This window comes from Terrapene carolina, unplaced genomic scaffold (assembly GCF_002925995.2).
Source record: "Terrapene carolina triunguis isolate 2854851 unplaced genomic scaffold, T_m_triunguis-2.0 Scaffold838, whole genome shotgun sequence".
NCBI classification, from domain to species: Eukaryota; Metazoa; Chordata; order Testudines; family Emydidae; genus Terrapene; species Terrapene triunguis.
Genome location: NW_020665189.1, coordinates 8,699,450 through 8,723,001, shown reverse-complemented (window position 1 = coordinate 8,723,001; position 23,552 = coordinate 8,699,450). Strand labels below are relative to the sequence as shown.

The following is a 23,552-nucleotide window of genomic DNA, read 5'->3' as shown; positions in this document are numbered from 1 at the left end:
CTGGCCACATGCCTTCCCTTCACTATCATGCCCATTTCTCTGTTGCTTGATTACTGTGTTATCTGTCACTTGCTTACTGTGTGAAATCATAGAAACAAAGATCCTAGCTAGTGCTTCCTTTATACAGTCTTCAGTATGCATGGCAATGAAGGAGTCTCTGTCAATGTAGGGTGAAGTTACAGCCTGTCCATATTTTCATCCCATGAGCTCAGCTTGCAGAACAGCTAAGTCCAGAATTAAATTGGGAACCTCAAAACTTGGTGTTGTTTCATTTTCTTATTGTGAAGTTCAGTTACATTGTGGTGATATTACAACATGACCACACAGCTCTATAACCTGATGCTGGGTCTGCACGTGAACTTGCGATATTGGGCAGGGCTGGGAAAAGAGTATTCAAAATTCTAAAGATGGCAGAAAATTAATTATTCCTTTGGCAGTTTCCTTCCAAATTATGATTAATCCTCCCACTAATGTAAGTGTTATAAAAGGGCCTGAATGCACCAGTATTGGTGCGATACTGCTGCCTAGGGTGATTTAGGATGCAGGTATTTAATGAAAGTATGTCCCCATGCAATTCTTCTGTGGCTCAACTCAACTGAGTACATATATGGCACCTATATTTAACCCAATGAGAGAAACCACAAGAACCTGATTCAATTTTAAATTGGAAGTTTAAAATTAGGGCACTTCAGGGGACCATGTCACATCACCCTGAGGCCCAACTGGCAATATTACCCTCTGCTCCTTGAATACATTCCATACTCTTCTGTTAAAATTTTGTAACTCATTGAATGTCCAAACATAAAAGCTGACTAATGACTACCTTCAGGAGTCCGAGAAAATGGTACTTACCAATGTTTGCATTCTGTTGCTATGGAGGCCAAAACTATGGAGTTTCTCAACGCAGAAGCGTATTTTGTTTTGGGTAATGATGTCACTATATATGTTTACAATTTTGTAGTTTCAGAACAAACCTTAAATCCAAGTAAGACTGTGTAGTTGACTAATATCTCCTATAATGTATAAGGATATTGCCACTTTCCTCTCGAAATGGCAAATCTTAATATTTGGCTGAGAAGGAAAAGATAACTGGGGTACAGAAGGAAAGCTAACCTAAAATGTGACATAACTGCACTATTACGTTCTCCGCACTGTAGGTGGAGAAGGAATTGCTTGAGTGTGAGAAATGTTGGAACACAAAACCAGCAAACCCTGGTTTTGTTCAGATTTTCGTGTGAGTGTGTGTGTGTGTGAGAGAGAGAGAGAGAGAGTATGAAATAAGTGGTGCTGGCAGTGACACCTATGATTAAGGTTGTCTAACTTTTTTATATCTGTATTACCTAGTGTTTATTGAAGATGGGTTTTAACCACTTCATTATCTACTTGCAAATTTGCTAAAGATTTATGTCATCTTACAAAATGTGTAGTAGTCTTTAAAACAAGCACTGTATTCATACCCTGACTTAAAATGACCCTGTCACATGTGAAAACAAATCAAATTGTTGCTGTTAATGAGCTTTTCAATTTACTATTCAGTGGATCAGATAAGTAGATTTAAGAGGTAATGATCCCGTTTAGCACTCAAGCTTGGCTGTCAGATCCTAGTAGTTGAAGAAAATCCTCAGGGACAAAAGCGTTGACACAGTTCTTGATGGGATAATGGGAATCAAAGCTAATGGATGATAAAAGGAGTAGTAAGAGTTACACGGATAATTGTGGATTAAAGCACTGCTCTTTGTCAACATTGACTGCTGTTCCAGTATTTTATTTGGTAAACTCTGATGTGGTGAGAGCCTCGTTTGACAACAGAACACAATGCTAATGTAGCAGGTGAGCACTTGTGCTCGCATTTCCTATCACAGGAAGGAAAACATCTGAATATCAATATATGTTAGTAAGGAACGCAAACCTTTCTGGTGAAAAGATTTGATGTGAAAAAAGTAGAAAACAAATACAGAGGTTAAACTTTTGCACACACAAAAATTGGATAGTATAACTTGTTTCAGTGGCATAGTATTTACAGTTAAAGTACCAGACTGTGTTTTGAATATTAAATATATATATATTGTAAATGATAATTCTTTAAATATTTGACATTACTTTTTTCAAGGTATTTGGAGGGATTGTACTGTCTATAATAAAGAATTTTAGTATTCCAATTGTCTAGTTCACCAAAGATTTTGTCATTATATGATAGTCCTATTAAAAGTTGACATTTTTACTTATACTGGAAATAAATATATCCTTGCTGGTATCTCCAGTTATTGCACAAATTGGATTTTGTCATGACTTTATTGCATTTCGATTTGAAATCTGTAGGATTTGAAAACATATCTACTTACTCCATCATAGAGTTAAATACTGGCATTTCCTAAGAGTGACTTGATGGGGTGGCATCACTAGCAGCAGTGGAAATAGGTATAAACAAGTATGATATCCTACCAGAAGTATTCAATATCTGTAATTCATTGCAATTTATAAGTGTGATAAGTAACGTTTCAGAATAAAATTGGCAGCTAGATGGCACCAGTCTTTCATCATTGGGTGGCTTAAGTTACATGTGTTGTGACTTTGGTGATCTCAACCTAGATCTTAATACATACTTGCCCTGAGCACATAATATGGCAGAATTTCATACAGTTGGTACTCCTTTCTTTGGTGGGATTTAGGGATAAAATAGGAATACTTCAGGACTGAACTAAAATGCACTAGTTGGTAGAGTTGTGTTTGGCCCAGGTCTTTAATGAAAAGCAGGGGTGCTGTAGCTCAAAATGAGGTGCACTGGCAGAACAATATGAAGAATTTTTGCCAAGCGCCTGTTCCCACTGTCTCAGATTCTAGTAGAGTTCTATTAAGTAGTTACTTTCGTGGTCACTAAAAATGTCACCAAAGTTTGTCAAGAACATGCAGTAATGCTAACTGTGAGACATAATGCTACTGTATCTGACTTGACCTGCTGATTGATAAGTCATCATAATAACAGATCCCTCTAACTGGCAGAATATAAGGAAAACTTGAGAGTTAATCAGTGTCCTGGACCTGGAATGAAGGGTGATTGAAAACCACACAACTCAATGTCTTTACGTTACTTGGAAGGAAAGGGAAAGCCCACAATTGGATGCCTGGGGAATGCTTAGTTCTACCTGATTACATCAGTGAAAATGCAACAACTTAACAAATGTAAGCTAAGGTGCGGGAGCAACATGTTGCTAAGGCTAGAGAGTGGTGGAAGATATTGCTTTGCTGCACCCCATTAAGGCTGCTTATAAAGCGCCATTACCTCCATGAGAGGAGGTGGTTTGCACACTGAACCACAGAGTAAGTGCATGCTTATAGTGAGTATTTACCACATCTGTTTGGGAGGAGATGGTTAAGCAGGGGTGAGTGAAAATCTGTTAGCCCCAAATTCCTGAATCTGGAGGATATGAGTCATCTATACACGTGATTTAGCCAGGGCCAGATGGGTTTAGAGAATAACCCACATTCATGCTTGTGCCCTTTGGCTGCATAAACAGAATGTGGAAGGGTTAATATATTTTTGATATAACATTTTTGATACTTGTAAATGTCTATAATGTGTTACTGTTGAAATGTTTATTTTCAGGTGTATGCCCGAATGTCAGAAGTCTTAGGAATAACAGATGACAACCATGTTCTAGAAACATTTATGGCAAAAATGTGAGTTTGTGCTTGAGTTCTATTCTATACATTATTTTGTTTTGTCTTTAATGTTTATCCGTAATCAAAGTTTAAATTTTAAATCCCCGGTTGAATTTTAATGAGAATAATTCTAGGTGTTTTCATAAATCGTTTTAAAAATTGAGACATGGGGTAAAATTTTCAAAAGAGCCTAGGTGCCACTATAAAGAGACTTTGGGCTCCTAAATGCTGCCTGTCAATGGTACTTAAGCTCCTAGGTGCCTAAAACGCTTTTGAAAATGGGATTGAGGAGCCTTGACCACTGATACTCTCTTTTGAAAATATTGCCATTGGTCATTATGATCTTCAGTGTGTGTGCGTACACATGCTCCACACACATCTATCCTTTTTCTCTGTGGCTTAGCCTGCTAGGTCACCGGGCTTTCCTCTCACTTGTACACTGGGCAGTCCTCTCACTTTTACACTAGTAACAGCCAGGAAAGACAAGCAGCCAAACGGAAGTAACTTCACTCTCTTTGGTGGCAGCTCATCCTTATCTCCCCAGTGTGATATTCACCTCATTACAGTACAGATGCTGGGAAGTGAGCGCTACATCTTGCTTGTAGTCACACTCCAGAATTTTCAAAAGAAAAGAGTTGGAAGCTCACTGAATGGGGCAAAATCCCTCCCTTAAATATAGATTCAGACAGGGATGAGACCATGAATGACCAAGGTTTGTGAAGCAGCTATGGAAGATTATAACCACCAGCCCTCTCTCTTGTGATACTTGCCTGAATAAATTAATTCTACCTGGCATCACAATGTTCAAATAGATTTTTTTATTCTCCCTCTAAGAATACCTCTAAAAATTATCAGATATCTTCATGTCTGTTCTCAGGCAACCTCTGTGGTTTCCTGGGGGCAGACTTTTCTTTTTCTCATGTCCAGCAAGCCCCAGAAAAACTTCCAAAGTTTTGGCTTTTACAAGTTATACACTGTCTTTCTGCCTATATCAAGACTCGATGGATTCCCTTCTGAGGCAGAGAGGGTTTCCTCTGAAACTGAAGATTAACCCCTGAAGCAAACCAAAAGAGTTTCTTGGGAAGAATAGGAATATCTGCTCCAAAATGTGAGGGCCCCCATGAAAACACAGATTCTAAAGGTCTCCTTGTGTTCCTGGGAATGGAAAAGGATAAGAGCACCTTTCCTTTCTATCCCTCCCAAATTGGCTTCCTCTAAATCTGGTCTATATAGACTTACAAATGGTTTTCAATAGGGCGTTGTCATTGCTAGGAAAACACCCTACTAGAACCATAAGATTAACCGTGACCAGTTGATACAATACTAAATATAACAGTAATAAATCACCAGGACCAGATGGTATTCACCCAAGAATTCTGAAGGAACTCAAATGTGAAATTGCAGAACTACTAACTGTAGTCTGTAACCTATCATTTAAATCAGCTTCTGTATTAAATGACTGGAGGATAGCTAATGTGACACCAATTTTTAAAAAGGGCTCCAGAGATGATCCCGGCAATTACAGGCTGGTAAGCCTGACTTCAGTACTAGGCAAACTGGTTGAAACTATAGTAAAGAGCAAAATTGTCAGACATAGATGAACATAATTTGTTGGGGAAGAGTCAACATGGTTTTCGTGCCTCACCAATCTACTAGAATTCTTTGAGGGGGTCAACAAGCATGTGGACAAGGGGGATCCAGTGGATATAATGTACTTAGATTTTAAAAAACCCTTTGACAAGATCCCTCACCAAAGGCTCTTAAACAAAGTAAGCTGTCATGGGATAAGAGGGAAGGTTCTCGCATGGATTGGTAACTGGTTAAAAGATAGGAAACAGAGGGTAGGAATAAATGGTCAGTTTTCAGAATGAAGAGCGGTAAATAGTGGTGTCCACCAGGGATCTGAACAGGGTCCAGTCCTATTCAATATATTCATAAATGATCTGGAAAAAGGGGTAAACAGTGAGGTGGCAAAATTTGCAGATGATACAAAATTGCTCAAGATAGTTAAGTCCCAGGCAGACTGCAAAGTACTACAAAAGGATCTCACAAAACTGGGTGACTGGGTAACAAAATAACAGATGAAATTCAATGTTGATAAATGCAAAGTAATGCACATTGGAAAACATAATCCCAACTATACATATAAAATGATGGGGTCTAAATTGGCTGTTACCACTCAAGAAAGAGATCTTGGAATCATTGTGGATATTTCTCTGAACACATCCACTCAATGTGCAACGGCAGTCAAAAAAACCAAACAGAATGTTGGGAATCATTAAGAAAGGGATAGATAATAAAACATAAAATATCGTATTGCTTCTATATAAATCCACAGTACACCCACATCTTGAATACTGTGTGCAGATGTGGTCGCCCCATCTCAAAAAAGATATATTAGAATTGGAAAAGGTTCAGAAAAGGGCAACAAAAATGATTAGGGGTATGGAACGGCAGAGAGATTAATGGCAGAGAGATTAATAAGACTGGGACTTTTCAGCTTGGAAAAGAGATGACTAAGGGGGGGGATATGATAGAGGTCTATAAAATCATGACTGGTGTGGAGAAAGTAAATAAAGAAGTGTTATTTACTCCTTCTCATAATGCAAGAACTGGAGGTCACCAAATGAAATTAATAGGCAGCAGGTTAAAACAAACAAAAGGATGTATTTTTTCATAGAACACACAGTCAACCTGTGGAGCTCCTTGCCAGAGGATGTTGTGAAGGCCAAGACTATAACGGGGTTCAAAAAAGAACTAGATAAGTTCATGGAGGATAGGTCCATAAATGGCTGTTACCCAGGATGGAAAGGGATGGTGTCCCTAGCCTCTGTTTGCCAGGAGCTGGGAATGGGTGACAGGGGATGGATCACTTGATACTTGTTCTGCTCATTCCCTCTGGAGCACCTGGCATTGGCCACTGTCAGAAGACAGAATACTGAGCTAAATGGACCTTTGGTCTGACCCATATGGCCGTTCTTATGTTCTAACTTCTTCTTTTCTACAGTAACTACAAACGTGTTTAAAATTCTGTAAGTTAACATGACTTCTCCAGGTCGACCTAATTTCCTAGTGAAGACAATACCTAAATGGCTTCCTTTCACCAAGATAAAGTATGCTGTTTTAGCTTGCTTTAAGAAAACTGACCTACCCATCAAATCTAATGTTTCTCTAAAGAAACCCTATGAGCTAGGTCAATGGAAGGGGGATGAACAGAAAAATGTGTGTTCTGGGGCCTGCACAATTCTATATTGCATATTATTTTTCTTTTGTGTCCAGATCAGCTGTCAGTCAGCTGCCGGAGGTCCAAAAAACTCAGGATTTTTGTGTTTTCCGAACCCACTCTCTGCCCACCCGCGCAGGGAGCGGGAGAGTATCAAATCTGGTGAGCCAGCAGAGAGGAGTGTTGTGGGAAGGAGGGCCTTTCATCTGCTAACTTTCCTGTGTCTTCTTGAGGGCAAATCACAATAGTTCCCCTAATAAAAAAAAGCCCCAGAAACATGTCCACGTATTGTATCTTTTTCTCCTTTCCCCTTCTTTGTAAATAGGCTTGGCAGAATTCAGGGTGTTTTTTTATCATTTTGATGGATAATATCAATGTTTGTTTAAGCATTTTTTTAAAATGTTTGTTGATTTAAATTTTCACAGTTGCATGAAATTATTTAAGCATTTATTTTTATCAATTTAAATTTTCATAGTTTTGGGAAATTTTGTGTAGGTTAGACAATGGTGGAGTCAAGACAGTAATTATTTAATGACAGTAGATATTGAGATTCAAAAAGTTAAAGTTTTATAACCGTTAACACAAATTGTCAATATCACATGTCAAAATATACAAAGTAAATATCCTTAAATCAAACTCTAATAAGTTCTCAAGCTGCATTTTTCTTACTTTGCCTATCTATAAATTTCTATTATCTATAGAAATATTTTTGTCAGTTTGTGTGTATACAGCAAAATCTACATTTATTGATATTTACCGATAATTTAATCCTTCCAAGCCTATTTATAAACTGTCTCTACCTTGACTTGATTATTTGTAATGTGGTTGGGGCAGGGATCATGTTGAGTTCACTTATCTATATAGCACCTAGCATGCTTATGGGGGATCCAGGAATAAATAATAAAAAATAAATAAAAATTGTTTCCAGGAGGTGAACAGAGCTGAGGATCTGTCCTGTCCTGCCAGGGTAAAAATACATTCTACCTGCTAGTGCATCTTCCTGGGCAAATTTCTGCACACCTTCTCTAAGTACTACAGGCATCAGCTAATGCAGCAATGGTTGGCTGAAGTGTGCTTAGAAAAGCCTTCCCCAGAGAAGACCTTTTCTTAGGAAAACAGGTGAAAGAGATCACTATGGGTATTTCATCATTCATTCCCCTTCCTCTGCCCCATTGGAGCAGCTTTTAGCTTCTGAATGCTGTATTCCTACCCAGCCAGTATACTTTAGGATACTACTACTAAGAACTCTGATCTGTATTTAACAGAACAAGCCACAGAAAAACAAATTAGTTTTCCCCTTGCCTGTGAATGTGTTTCCTGTGACTTGGTCAATCAGCACAGAGACCACCCTTAATGGACACTTGTCCTGCAATTTCTGGACGAAGCACTGGGTAGGGAATTAGGCAGTCTAACCTTCATTCTTTGAGACCAAATGGAGTAAAACTAGGAATCAGAGGAGGGGCCATTGTATCAAATATAGATGCTTCAGTTTGATTGGCTGACTTTCCTTCTGTTGCTACCAATGAGAGGAAAATTTTGTGGCCTGTGCCCTATGACCAACTCTCAGAAAACCAATTAACAGGTAAGAGGATAAGTACTACATGCATTTAATTTTGTCATGTATGTCTTTGCATAAGCAATGTAAACTAAGCAGTAATGAAATCCTATGTATATGCTTAACATTTTAATGCCATCTTGAACACTTCTGAAAAAGTTTAAAAAACAATCCTAGTTTTACATGACATGTTCTGTATTTTTCTCATTTCTCCTCCTCCATGGTTTATTACATTTGTATGAAAATAGTATCTTTGTTTATGAACTGTTCATTGATTGCACAGGAGATAATTTTGGTATCACAAAAGGAGTATTATTTCTTAAAGTGGAGAATAAGAAGTAAATACTATTTTCAAATGACAAAAATCTATTTTCTGTACACCTTTTTATGTCCCTAACCATTAAAATAAACTGTCTACTTACCAACAATAGTGTGTTTAGTGTAAATCTGAACTAGAGTCCATAGTATACTGATACAGCAAATAAAACATTATGGGTCAGTCTTGACTGCCAACATTTCTGTTGCTTTATTCCTAGGCCTAATCTGAGCAGATTCTGCCATCTGTGCCAAATAGTCTGCATGTTTTGTACTATGGATGCATGACTACACTGAGATTACCAGTCACTTTCCCTTGTGAGCCAAGTCAGTATCTTAACTCGGGGTGGGGAATCTACAGCCCACGGGCCGGATACAGCCCACTGCTTTATTTCATCTGGCCTGTGACAATTCTCCGCGCTGTGGGCCGGAAGCCCCGAGCCTTATCACCCCTCATGGGATTGGAGCCGTGAGCGCCAGCTCGCCCCGCTGCGGGGGAAGCTATGGTTGCCAGACCATTAAAAGTCCAGTTGGCTCCGCGCAGCTCCTGGAAGCAGCCGACATGTCCCTGCAGCCTAGGCGCAGGGGCGGTCAGGGAAGCTCTGGGTGCTTCTCCAGCACCAGCTCCACAGCTCCCATTGGCCAGGAATCACGGCCAATGGGAACTACAGAGGCGATGCCTGCGGGCGCAGGCAGCATGTACCGCGCAGAGCCACCTGACCATCCCTGCGCTTAGGAGGCGGACATGCCAGCCACTTCTGGGAACAGCGTGGAGACAGGAAGCCTGCCTTAGCCCCGCTGCGCCGCAGACTGGGGGCCACCTGAAGTAAGCACCACCCGGCCAGAGGCCGCTCCTCGAACCTCCTGCCCCAGTTTGGAACCCGCTCCAGCACCCTAACTCCCTCCCGGAGCCCACACCCTACCCCTCTGCCACAACCCTGAGCCCACTCCCGCACTCCAAATCCCTTGGGCCCAGCCCGGAGCCCCCTCCTGTACTCCAAACGCCTCATCCCCAGCCCCACCCCAGAGCCCTCACCCCCTCCCGCACCGCAATCCCCTGCCCTATCCTGGAGCCCCATCCTGCACCCTGAACCCCTCATTTCTGGCCCCACCCCGGAGCCTGCAGCCCCCGCTGGAGCCCTCACCCCCACCCGCATTCCAAACCCTGGCCCCAGCCCAGTGAAAGTGAGTGAGGGAGGGGGGCTGGAGTGAGTGGGGGGCAGGGCCTTGGGGAAGGGGTGTTCAGTTTTGTGCAATTAGAAAGTTGGCAACCCTAGGGGAAGCCCCGAGCCTCCGACGCAGCCCCATGCATCTGGAACCATGAGTGCCGCGCCCTCCCCTCCCCCCCCAGCCCCGGCAGGGCTGTGTGTGGCCCGCAATCTGTGGGTCAATGGCCCCGATAGAAAAAATGTTCCCCACCCCTGTCTTGCCCCAAATCTGTAGATTAGAAAGCTATTAACTCTCTGCACAGGCTAGACTCATTGACAGGGCCAGCTTTAGTAAGCGCGGGGCCCGATTTGAATACCCGGCGGCGGTCCGGGTCTTCGGCGGCACTTTGGCGGTGAGTCCTTCACTTGCTCTGGGTCTTCCGCGGCACTGAAGGACCCGCCGAAATGCCGCCGAAGACCCAGAGCAAGTGAAGGACCTGCCACTGACGTGCCGCCGGTGAGTAATAAAATTAAAAAGGCGCCTAAGTTAGGTGCTCTTCTTTAGGGCACGGGCCCCTCTTAGGCGCGGGGCCCAATTCGGGGGAATTGTCCTAAAGCTGGCCCTGCCCATTGATCTCACTTTTTTCTGTGTAAGGAAAATGTTAACAGTCGTGGTAAATATTTTTTTTTAATACTGTGTTCTTCATAAATACCATTGTGATTGACATTAAAATGCCAGTGTTTCTGTGCATTTGCATGGTGGTATGTAAGGCATGACAGTTGCTGTTTTGTTAATGCACGGTGTTATCTGATATAGCACCCTTATTTGCTATTCAGAGGGATAATGCTTCCTCTTTAATGGCAAACACTGTCTTTCATATCAGAAAGGGGGAGAAATACATTCGTAATGTTGAAGTAATACTTCACCGTTGCAATCTAACATTAGAACTATTGAATACCCTTGAGATCATGTTAACTACTTTTTCATCTAATCATGAAATAGTAGCAGTTTGTCTATAGTACTAGAGTCTTGAAAGAAGTTGTCAAGACACTTAAAATGTGTGAAGAAAATATTCTGTACTTAAATACTGTGGGAGGAACATAGGGAACACAAATATAATGGTTTGATATGCAATGGTCAAACAAGTGGTGATCCTTCATGACATTAATTAATTTTTGTATTCCACTAATTAGGGGACTTGCACCTCCTCTTGTAGTAGCTTGCTGGTTCTTATGACAAACTTAATGTCTGGTTGCCATGTGCAGCATTCCTTCAAGTCTGATGTGACCTTAGTTGTGACTGAAGTGAACCACATTTCTCTTATCTTGATTTTTAACACATTTTCTACTAAACTATCTTAGCTGCATCTGCTCTTAATATCAACATTGGGTCATCTTCATTCATATAGTCTTAAATTTCTCCTTTTGATTGCTTTAGCATGAACTTCATGATGCAGAACTGGTCAGCAATATCAGTTGATCGATTCTTTAGTCACGTTAATAGTGAAAAAGCTGTTTTACATGTATCTGACACCTGCCAGTAGCACTGGTGATATGAGCTAGCTATTGTTTGCCAAGTGATCTCAGCCATATTCAATTCATGTGTTAGAAGTTGTCTTGAGTAGCCATTCCTCAAAGAATGGAAGTATTTTCTGAGGTTGGTCACCACAATTAGGTTGTCTAAATTCTGATAATAATTTCAGTTAATTCTATCAATTCATATTGCTAATTGTAGATCTTCCATTATCCTTCCATTGGAAGTAATTTACCAGCCTCCTTTTGAACTTCTGGACATCACTTTCTAAAGGGCAGGTTTTTATACACCCATGGGGCCACTCATGCAGTGAAAGTATCTATTATCAGCCATAATCTTATAGCTGTCCCATCAAGAATCTTGGATTTCACAAGGAAGCCCTTTTAGTTTCCACTGTCCTTGCTTAGCTTCACCAGTGCTCAAGAAAGTTGATCTTCATTTGAAAAACACTAAGGCCCAGATTTGGGCAGTGCTGTGCTCAGTGTTGCATTGCCTAAGTCTCATTTTCAAGAGAGATTTAGACACTTATGAGCCAAAATCCCAATGAGATTTAGGCTTGTAGAGACTTAGGCTCCTAAATCTATTAGGCATTGCAATGCTGAATGCAGCAACACCTAAATAACTTTAAAAATCTGGGCCCTAGTCTCAAAATAAGTTCTTCTGGCTTTTATGTGTCTTATATCACAGCTAAACTCATAGATTTATGTACTCTTGTGACACAACTATGTAAACTCAACTATTCTTCAGCTTTAATTAGAGTTAGACTTGGGCATATTCAGTTGTAATTGGTCACTGGTTTATGAAAAAAGAATTAAAGTTTGTCAAATTCTTCATTTCAAACATTAATTTGTTTAGCATATTGTTTGTGAACCCATCCTGATCTCTGCAAATATTATGTTGTTTAAACTTGTCACATAGTTGTGGTAATTAATTATTAGTCTTTGGATTCACAAAATGTTTGTTCATATTATCTGGTATTTGTTTTACATGATTGGTTATCAGAGTCACAGAGTATTGTTTCTGCTCCCTGATAGGATAACTGAAATGAGACGAGTGAATAACTAATAACAAACATCTCCTGTGAATGTATGGATGAATCCAGTAATTATCTATCTGGGGTACATGTACACATATATATATATTTTTCCTAGGGTGCTTGTCTTCATACTATCTAAGCACCAAATATTCATGGAAAATTCAGGATTTGTGAACATGTTCCCAAATACCCAGCAATTGCCTGTTTGCTTGTGAATAGCCAATATGACCCCATGAATCATAGCAAACTACAACTCAAATATTTTATTTGTGAAGGTATTTTGTGTTTTTTTTAACTATTTGCATTTACCCAGCTCTAGTGAAGAGTTATATTCACTCAATGTCCATGTGCCACAAGGAGTTCTGAACTGTAAAAGATGATAACCTGCAAGAAATAATTAAAGCATGAGTATATAGAGCTCTGTTGCTAGCATATTGCCCATTTCCTCCTTGTTACTAAAACACATATAGCACACTATGGCTGAGATTTTCAAAGACTTTTAGGTGGTTTGGATGCACAATTTTCATTCATTTGAATGGGAATTGAGAATCCAATATTTGAAATTTTCAGCCTAATATATTAAATTGTGGTTTTGTCTCTGTCAAGGCTGCTTCCCCACTCTGAACTTTAGGGTACAGATGAAAACTGCATGAAAACTTCTAAGCTTAACTACCAGCTTAGATCTGGTCCGCTGCCACCACTCTCGATGCTAATTCCCTTCCCTGGGTAGCCTTGAGAGACTCTTCACCAATTCCCTGGTGAATACAGATCCAAACCCCTTGGATCTTAAAACAAGGAGAAATTAACCATCCCCCCTCCTCCCTTCCACCAACTCCTGGTGGATCAAGATCCAAGCCCCTTGGATCTAAAAACAAGGAAAATCAATCAGGTTCTTAAAAAGAAGGCTTTTAATTAAAGAAAAAGGTAAAAATCATCTCTGTAAAATCAGGATGGAAAATAACTTTACAGGGTAATCAAACTTAAAGAGCCCAGAGGACCCCCCTCTAGCCTTAGGTTCAAAGTTACAGCAAACAGAGGTAAACACCCTAGTAAAAGGTAAATTTACAAGTTGAGAAAACAAAGGTAAACTAACACGCCTTGCCTGGCTGTTTACAAGTTTGAAATATGAGAGACTTGTTCAGAAAGATGTGGAGAGCCTGGATTGATGTCTGGTCTCTCTTAGTCCCAAGAGCGAACAACCCCCAAAACAAAGAGCACAAACAAAAGGCCCCCCCCCCCCCTAAGATTTGAAAGTATCTTGTCCCCTTATTGGTCCTTTGGGTCAGGTGTCAGCCAGGTTACCTGAGCTTCTTAACCCTTTACAGGTAAAAAGATTTTGGAGTCTCTGGCCAGGAGGGATTTTATAGTACTGTACACAGGAGAGCTGTTACCCTTCCCTTTATAGTTATGACAGTCTCTTTGAATTTTAAAACTCATATTGTGTAAAAGTGTCCAAAATAATCTTAATTGGTCACTAAGAATATCCTTATACTATGTGACTTGGGTTGTTCAGCTATTTTGAAATTTGGTTCATGTCATCCATAGTTAACCTTCTTCAACGTTTTGAGTGTTTGTCTATCCTTCATATCCACATAAAAATAAATGTCACAATATGCATATATAGCCTTTCAAAATCATGATTTTATTTGCACATCATCTCCATTTTTGTAATACTTATACAGGTTTCCACCCTCCTCTTCTTCATTTAAGGTAGCAAACAATAATACAAGGCTTATAGTATTATAACAGGGATGCATGCAATGATAACTTGAAGAGGCAACCACCACCTTGTGACCCAAGTAGACTTGCAACTCTCTTCCTGCTCACACCTATGCCTCAGTCCTTCAGTCTCCCCTTTCCCACATTCACTGTACTCTTTGGTTTTTCCCATCTTCATTCCTTTCCTGATTCTTCATAATTGTCTCATTTGCTCCCTTCCCTAGAGTTCCCATCCCATTCCCAATGAAGTAGTAACCTCCAGAGTTTACTATAGTACTTTTTTCTGTAAGCTCATCATGCAGTCAGCACCATGGACAGCTCTAACAGCAGTGTGGGTTTAAAGTTCTGGGTTCACTTATTAAGAAGACATGGTGAGAATGATCAAGGGAAGGAAAGGCAGTAGAAAATTGTTGAATAGTTCAGAAAGATTGAGTGGAAAGATACTTTTACATCCATCATTACCCCTCTTCATTAATATGATATCCCTAATTATGCAAACTTTGACAATAAGTGTTCACTGGTCAGAATAGTTTTAATTAAGATGTTTGTATGTTTACCTATGTTTATCTATAAAATATGTGGGTAACTTGTTTTTGCTTAGGATTCGAGGTCAGAGAAGGAGAAGTTGGGAGGGGGGAGGTATTCAAGTTTTTTTAAATATTCAGCCTAAAAATAATAATAAGGCAAATAGTTTCAAAGGTACTACATTAAGAAAAGCATAATCTTTGATATGATGATCCGACCACAAAATGAAGCAGTTTTTACCTTAGACAAAATATCATTAAAGTAGTGCTCACAGGTAGTAGGGCTTACAGGCAGGCTGAAGTTCCTCTTGTCTGGTACAGTCTCAGAGGCCTGAGTTTGGTTATTCTGATCCCTTGGTACTGGATCTAATACTGGTACTAATAATCAATATTTGTGTTACCAGAATAACTATAAACCTTGCCATTTGGATGTTGTGTCTCTTTTCCAGTTTATAAATACTGGAACAATGTTAGTGACACTATTTCATTTTTTGAGAACAATTACAGCCCAGTATTTTGGTTTTCGTATACCAAATATGGAAATATTCTGTCATTTCTTTGTTCCACATTATGTATATTTGCTTTTAAAAATGTGATCTCTGTTAATCTGTTATGTAAGTTTCTGTAGACTTGAGATTCTGATTGGAATCCTGTTAAATGTAATTTTTTACTTTCTGTCATGCATTTGAAGTTTCCTGCTCAGTTGCTTTAACGCTCTTTCACTTGGTATCTTTATCAGTCACTTAAGAGACAGAGAAAAGGACACCAGCACTTGGACTCAAATGCTTGACTTCTTGAAGAGCTTGAATTTCTCACCTATGTTGTTCCTTGGCTTCTCTCCCTCAAATATTGGAAAATCATAAAATTAGTTTGGTGTTCTGTACACTTAGTTATATTTCTGTTCAGATTTTACAGATTTTTCCTGTGAGCTGTTATGGCATAAATGTAATTTAATATATTACTTATTAATATTGTCCATCATTCCTGTTGCGTGGTGTTGATACACCAAAAACAGAAATGGAAATTGTCAGGACTCACCAATATGTCGCCAGCCTTTTACATGCACCATTCGTACTTTTCATCATCCAAATGCAGCAGCATATGGAGCAAAAAGAATAGGCCAAACTGAGAAGAAACATTAGAAGAAAAGGAAAAGTCAAACAAGAATGGGACAGCTTTTTTAAAATGGTCTGTTTTGCTTCTTCTCTCTTTAAACGTTCAAACTTTGGATGCTGAAGTTTAGAATAGATTTCTGCCCCTTTTTTTTTTTTGGAGAATTGCCTTTTATGATTTTGGTATTGATGTTGGATCTGGATAATCCAAATTGATTTTTATTGCTTTCTACAATATATATCTGTTAGGATTTAGTATAGCAGAAACATTTTGAGAACTCCCTACAATAGGGATAAACTGTAAATTATGGACTTGCTAGGATAGGCTGTTTCTTTAAGACAATATGAGCCATTATATTTGTTCATAGTGGTTTTTATTAAATGAGTCAATGCTTATTCGTGCATTTAAGATGAGAAGCTTTGTTTTTTGCAGTGTTAGCGTAGAAATGAGCAAATAATTATGTGTGGAACTTGTCCAAAACTACATGCATGCACAAAAAACCAAACACATACACACATACCCCTATGAGAAAAGACTTCACCTTTACCCTGCATAGTAGTGTGTGTGTGTGTGTGTGTGTGTGTGTGTGTAGCAAAACTATGCTGATTTAAGGCACTTAACTTCTCTACTTCAGGTTCACCATCCCCAAAATTGAAGTAACACCACCTACTTACACACTTTGCATTGCAAACTATAAGGGTATACAATGGGTATTGATATGTCACTGAATTTGAAACAGATACATTTCAGAAGGGCTCTGATGTTTTCTTTTAATTTCTGCAAATGAATCCAGCATTAGAGTATCTACTGTATATTTTCTGAGACAACACACTCTTTCTCAGCACTTTGTTCTTTCCAAGCAGTTTACAAACACTGAGAGGTAAATTTATGTTTCTTACAAGCCAGAACTGGGGAGCCATCTTAAGTGATAGCATCTGGAGGTACATGCCTGGGTGTGCCGGGAGAGTGGGGTGCTAAGGGCTTTACTAAGTATCTCTACTAAGCGCATCCACCCAAGGCCAGCCATAATTTGGCCTAAGAGGTATTGGTTAATACTTTGATATTGTGTTTGTTTTCAGGTACTGAAAGAGAACATCTAAACCCTTTTGTGTTGATTTGTTTTCAAATCCAATATTAGATCTATACCAATATATACTCTCATTAGGGTGTTTTGGATTTTTGTAACAATGCTGCTTAGGAGAGAAGGTTGGATTAAGTTTAAGGTGCTATCCTTAGGAGGCCCAGGTTCAATTCCCTTTTCCACTACAGATTTCCTCTCTGACCTTTGGCGTGTTGCTTAGTCTCTCTTTGCCTCAGTTTCCTATATGTAAAATGGGGATAATGGCATTTCCCTACCACAATTATGAAGTCCTCAGATACTACATTATTAGGGGCCATATAAATATATAAGATGGATAAGGAGAAGGTCGTGTTACCATGAAAAATGGTGGCAGAGCAACTGATAGGGAAGTGGTAAAAATAGATTATTTAATGCTAAATTGGTTGTAGGTTTATAAAATGTTGAAATTACTGGTTCAAGAATAAAAAGTATTGAATTAACTTATTTTTTGTAATGTTTCCCATCTCGTGAACATAAAAAGAACAGTATCTACCAGAAGGATGTATTTGTACAACAGTACCCTAGCATTTTGTGTGTGTGTGTATACTTACCCACACCCTTCTCACAAAGAGGGAAACATTATTTATTATAAACTCTCTCTCCTTTTTTTTTTTTTAATTATTCTAGTGTTACAAACCTTAAATGTTGGGGAAGATGCGAGCCTGTGATTTCAAGAACTCTTCAGTTTCTAAATGATCTTTCTGTTGGATATCCTTTTTATTGTACATCGCGGGTCCTAGTCAATGAAAATAATTTAGTAAAAATTAATATTTGCAAGCCATTTTCCATTTTATAGTAAATTGTTTTAACACCAGTGAGAATATTAATATTAAAAATATTAGTTTGGTTTGGCCTTTTTATATGCATAGCACATTTTATGTTATTTTTTGTTTCCCCATTCTGAGTCTCAACACAAGATTATCCATATGACTAGTTCATTAACATCATTAGTCTCATTCATGACATCCTCCAGAAGACAAAAATGTCATTGACTCTAAAGAGAGCAAGGCTGGACCCATTTTGGCTGTAATTCAACTGAGGTACTTAAACTCATACCTGACTTTAAGTGCATGAGTAATCCCAGTAAAATCCATGTGACTACTTACATCCATAAAGTCAGGCATGGGCTTAAATACCTTGTAGAACCAGGGCCTTCATTGTTTGTATTTGCAACACCATGATCTTGAATTTTTGTTATCAGTTCACCTGAGTCCTGGGTTAGATTTTGCTTTGACACAAACTTTTTGAGGCTGCTACTTAAGTCATACATCATAAAAGAGAGTATGATATGTTTACTCTTTGAATTTCCAAAAAGTCAGACAAGAAGATCAATTTTCAAAGAAAATTAGCATGTAGTAATTTTTGACATATCAAGATGTTTAAGTGGATACAGGCAATGGAAAACAAAAATTTTCAGAACTGATAGAAATGTTCAGTAAGGGATGTCCTTCGATTTATTTAATAAAAACTGCTTTTCTTTCAGTTTCAGGTGAAGAGATTAATGTTATAGACAGTCAGAAAGGAAAGGAGTCTAGAAAGTGCAGCCTTGAATCATTTTATTTTCTCCTTAGAATTCTAGTCATCACAGCAGAATGTTAATATATTTCCTTGTATTAAATGCTGCTTATTGTTTTGCAGATTGAATAAGTGCATTTCATTTAGCTAAAATTATGCAGTGTATATTTTCTCACACTTACTACAAGTATTATTAATCAGCCAACATGGGAGATGTTAAATATATGTATATCTACTGTTACCACCACCAGATATAATGGGGCACAGGTGAAATCTAAACATCACTAAGGTATTTAACAAAAACAAAAAGGGGATTGATTATTGCAATGCATGAATAAGAATGTACAAGAGTTAATGGGTTCGCTTTCCCTCTACTGTGTCTGGTTGTATTCAATACACTAAGTTAACCAAAGAGTTTAAAATATTCCACCTAATTCAAAATACTTACTTGTTTTGTTGCTCGTTTATGTATATAAGCTGAAATAGTCACCATTATATTACTGTTAACAGCAATGGGCCGGTTATATGTTTGTTATTACATGACTAAGAATTTAGAAGGCAGCTCTACTTCCCAACCACCACCACCACCATAGGAATTGGGGTCAGTCACTTAGCATTTGATGTGCAGGAATGTATTTGAGACCTGCCTCACCATCCCAGCCCTAAAAAATGGGGAACAATCTGCAGTTACTGACACAACAGATACTTGTTTTAAGGCTGTAAGGTGACCAAGGAATATGTTGATGATGGTTTAACAATTTTCAGATAGTACTTTGAGTAAAGTAGATGAGTTTGCTGTATGTGATTTGGACACAATATTACCATGATCTGGGAGCTTAAACGGGGGTATATAATTAAGGGTCCTGAAGAGCAGATTTGTAAGGAGAGTTTTCCTTAAGTAATTTATTAAGTGTTGCTAAGATCCCTGATAAAAGCAGAGCTTTAAAGCTATGCCATATGAAAGTATCCAGAAGTAGTGATACCTTTCCAAATATACTGATATGTAAATGAGACTTCACAATAAAACACATTTTAAAATCAATAAGAAGGAAGATGAACTAAAACCATAAACATCAAAATATATTTAAGCAAACATTCTAAGAACAGTAGCTTCTCTGGTTTAGATGGGTGGGGTAGGACAGATAGCTTTAATGCTGGTTCACTTCACTGTGATGTGTTTGTATTAGTTAAGTTTAGAATTGTGTTCCTTGGCAAACCATAAAAGATTTCAAAAGTATTAGACACCCACTTTTGTGCTGGAATTTAATATGCAACTTTTTATTGGAAAATAATCGTCCTTGTCTGGCAAAATCCACCATGCAATATTTCTGTTAGTAGGCATAATGCAATAAAGACAGGGAGGGCTATTTATCACTACAAATTTTGAGGATTTCAGGATTCTTTTTATTATTTTAATATATTTCTTTGGTATTAAATCAGAAAAATGATAAATTACACCTGTCGAGGCTGTTTTTCCTTTTTGCTGGAAAATGATGTACAACCCAATTTCACTGGTCATTTTGGCTTTTAAAGATATGTATTTTTTTTCCTATAAAAAACTTCACCAATAGGGGTTTTTTTTTTTATAATAATGCTGAAGTACTTTTTATTTCTAAACCTATGAAGTGGTTTATAAATACTTCCTTGATTTTATAACTTTTGCTTTTTCACACTGTGTTAGGTTTTTTTTTTTTCTTTTTTTTTTTTTTAAATAATTATTTAAAGGACTTTGGAAGAAACATTATATTTTTAAGAGACCAGATCCAGGGGCTTCACTTTCAGCATATGATATAGGGTACATCTTGATTGGGTTGAAAGGTTAAAAAGAAATAATTTCAGTTCTTGGCCAGTATTTGTCATTCATGTGTATATAATTTTCTTACTAGAAAATTAATCTCTACATATCCAGTCAGTCTCTAAATGTTCATAGAAATTTGGTACTTATCTTTTTATTATGCATAAAAGTCATTATTTCTAAAGATTCTCTTAGTTAAAAAGAAAAATCTTAATGCTAATAAGCACTCTACATAACATCAAAAAGGAAAAAAATGACATTTTAAAAACAACAAACGGCAACAAATGATTTGTACTGGTGTCGTGTTTTACATTATTTTAACAATGATTCCAGGTTTGCATATTCAGAAATATATTAGCCCAATTTGATTTTAAAGCTCAGTTATTTGAATTATAAATCATTATGTCCCTTCTAGCTGATCATTCATGAAATATCTTTGAATTCATTTACATAATGGAATACATTAGTGGTTCCTTTATGTCAGTGCCATCGTAGTGCTCCCTCATGCATGTTTAGTTCTTCCTAATAATTAACTTTATCATCATACATTTTCCATAACAAAATAATTATAATTGTGTTGTTATTTTGTAAAGCAACTGGCTGCAAAATACTCATTCTGTCAAAAAGTCTGCTTTATCTACGTTTATTTTTAAAGATCTCTCTTATAAGCAGGAGAAATTATATAGCTTTGCAATATGAAAACAAATAGCTCTTAACCAAGTACTGTAGGTTAACAAAAATAAATATGCTAACTATTTCCTTTAAATCAGGTTAGCAGGTTTGCCAAAAGCAGCATTCCCCATCCACAGCCTTTTAAGGAATTGAATAATAACTTTAAAAAATAGTTTGATCAGTTTGAAGTTAAAATTAATCATTCCTACAAAAACCTTACATCATAAGAACATAAAGGTTGCAAATTGAAGCACTCAAGTCAGGAAATAACAGTGTGCAATCTCAACTGCCCACTTGTGTGTATGTGTCACAACAGACTTGAAATATATTATCTCTTTCTATTTTTTGTCCACCCGGTCCCTACCTCATTCAGTGCAGGAGATGACCAGTGCTCAATGAATGAGACAGCTGTTCAGTATTTCTTTTTATCCTCAAGGTACAGTGTGTGGTCCCATATTTCATTTACTGCACACCATCCAAACGCCATATTACAGACACCAGCCTCATTCAGAGTACATAGTACAACTGTAGGGAATGGAGAAATGTTGTGGAAAAAGATCCTGTGGGGGCAAAATTGTATGTGATCATGCAGCTGAAGACTGTATCATAATACACATGCACTGAATTGGGGAAAGGGTTAACTTGTCACTTCCTGACTTTTGAGTGCTTCTTTAATTTAGTTTTGCAACTTTAACTTTTGTTTAGTTTAGTTTTTTAAAGGGATTTCCTACATTTTTTAAAAGAAAAACGAAAAAAAAGAAATCCCACTATGTGGGATAAACTTGGGGCCAGATTCTCAGCACCAAAGCAGGTGGAGGACTGCCCTAAATGGGCAGCAATGGATTCCCTTAATGGAGGAATCCTCAAGGGATTAGTACCAACACAGGGGATGTTTTTGAGGCAGGGTATATTTGCCAGGCCAAAGCTCAACCCTTAGAGAGCCATCTGCTCCCCCCTGCTCTGATGTACACTGAGCATCTGGCCTCTTGTGTTTTATTAACATCCTTTAAATATTTTCAGGTCTTTCTAAACCTCATACTTCTGTCTTCATGCTCAGCATTTAAACCTGTGTTTTAGTGCAAGAAAATAGAATACTGGGAAAAGGCCTGAGCATTCTTAATATTAACTATGGGTTTTAGTCATGGATGGAAAGAACACCCATAGTGTTAGGCAATGTAAGTAATAACACACTATTGAACATTGCTATGACATAACTTCACAATTTAGTTGTATGCTGTGGCACCAGGCTGAAGGCTTAAGATCCCATATGCTATGTACTTTCTATCAGGTTGGGATACCCAGTGACAAACATGGCAGTTTAAACACAGTTTTGTCTTACATTGAACCAAGATACAACTCTGAAGAAGTCAGAGGCTATAGTATGATTCCTGAAACTTATTCAGATCCATATGTATTGTAAGACAGAACCATGTTTTAACTTTGAAGACTGAAATGTTGCAGGGGAGTCCCCTGTTATGTTAGAAATTAGCATAGATCGGACCTAAGTTCCCAGAAAACTGAAAGTGCTGTTATTGCAAACAAACACGTTCCCCTGAGTGTGACATTGCACTTAGAAATTTGTAGAATTGGCTTAAAGTGAAAACAAAACAAAAAAGTACTACACTAAGCAATTCTGAACTATGAGGTTGTGGTCTTGTAAGTAAGATTACTTCCTCAATCCTGCATGTTTTCTAAAAGTGTAAATAACTAGTAAAACATTGCAGGTATCTGTATTTCTTCATATAATGAGGGCTTCTGTTGGAAAAACATGTCATGGAAATATGTTTTTTCTTCACAATTTTTAAAGGGTGAAACTGTTTTCTTGGATACACATTTTGAAACCACTTCTGTCAACCATGTGACCTCAAGAGCCAATGGCAAACAGGATTTGCATTGTTTTGTGAAGATTTTGCATAAATGATTGTCGCTGGGATTTGTAGGCGCCCAACACCCTTAGCCGTCTTTGAAATAAAATTTTCATATACACCTCTACCCCGATATAACGCGACCCGATATAACACAAATTCTGATATAAAGCGGTAAAGCAGTGCTCCGGGGGGGCGGGGCTGCGCACTCCGGCAGATCAAAGCAAGTTTGATATAACGCGATTTCACTTATAACGCGGTAAGATTTTTTGGCTCCCAAGGACAGCATTATATTGAGGTACAGGTGTATATGCATATACATGCACAAGCAAATGTAGAGGCTCTTTGTCAGCATTTGGCCCTTTAGGTCAATGATATGAACGAAACTTTTCTTTTTTTAGTAGTTGATAACCTGCAACAGGTTTCATTCTTTAATATTTATTACTTTAGAGTGTAATTAAAGACAGCAAAGTTGGCGTAGGTTATGATTTTAAAAAGTCTTTTTTTTCCTTGGTTTGTAAAATAGTTCTGCATACACAGTTTCACAGTAAATACATCTTAAATGTACTGGATTCATCTTGAGAATGATCCACTTTATTGCTCCCATAAATATTCCACTGGCAAAACATGACTTAGTGTTCATTAATAGCATGAATGGGAGAGATTCCTACTAATGGTAGAGTTGTGGAGTTTTTACCTTTTTTTTTTCTTTTTTTTTTTTTAAAGATACTGTCAGTTTTCACTTGTCTGTTTGCTGA

The 23,552-nt window shown here is 38.1% G+C and overlaps 1 protein-coding gene across 1 annotated transcript in view; it reads left to right on the top strand.

Moving 5' to 3' along the window:
• The window catches only part of RANBP17 (RAN binding protein 17), a 258,082-nt gene that overhangs the window by 141,545 nt on the left and 92,985 nt on the right, over positions 1 to 23,552 (top strand). Inside the window, exons 15-16 of the mRNA XM_026660855.2 lie at positions 3,605 to 3,678; positions 17,575 to 17,655. Of these exons, the coding sequence (XP_026516640.1) occupies positions 3,605 to 3,678; positions 17,575 to 17,655 (155 nt within the window). The remainder of the gene's footprint in view (positions 1 to 3,604; positions 3,679 to 17,574; positions 17,656 to 23,552) is intronic.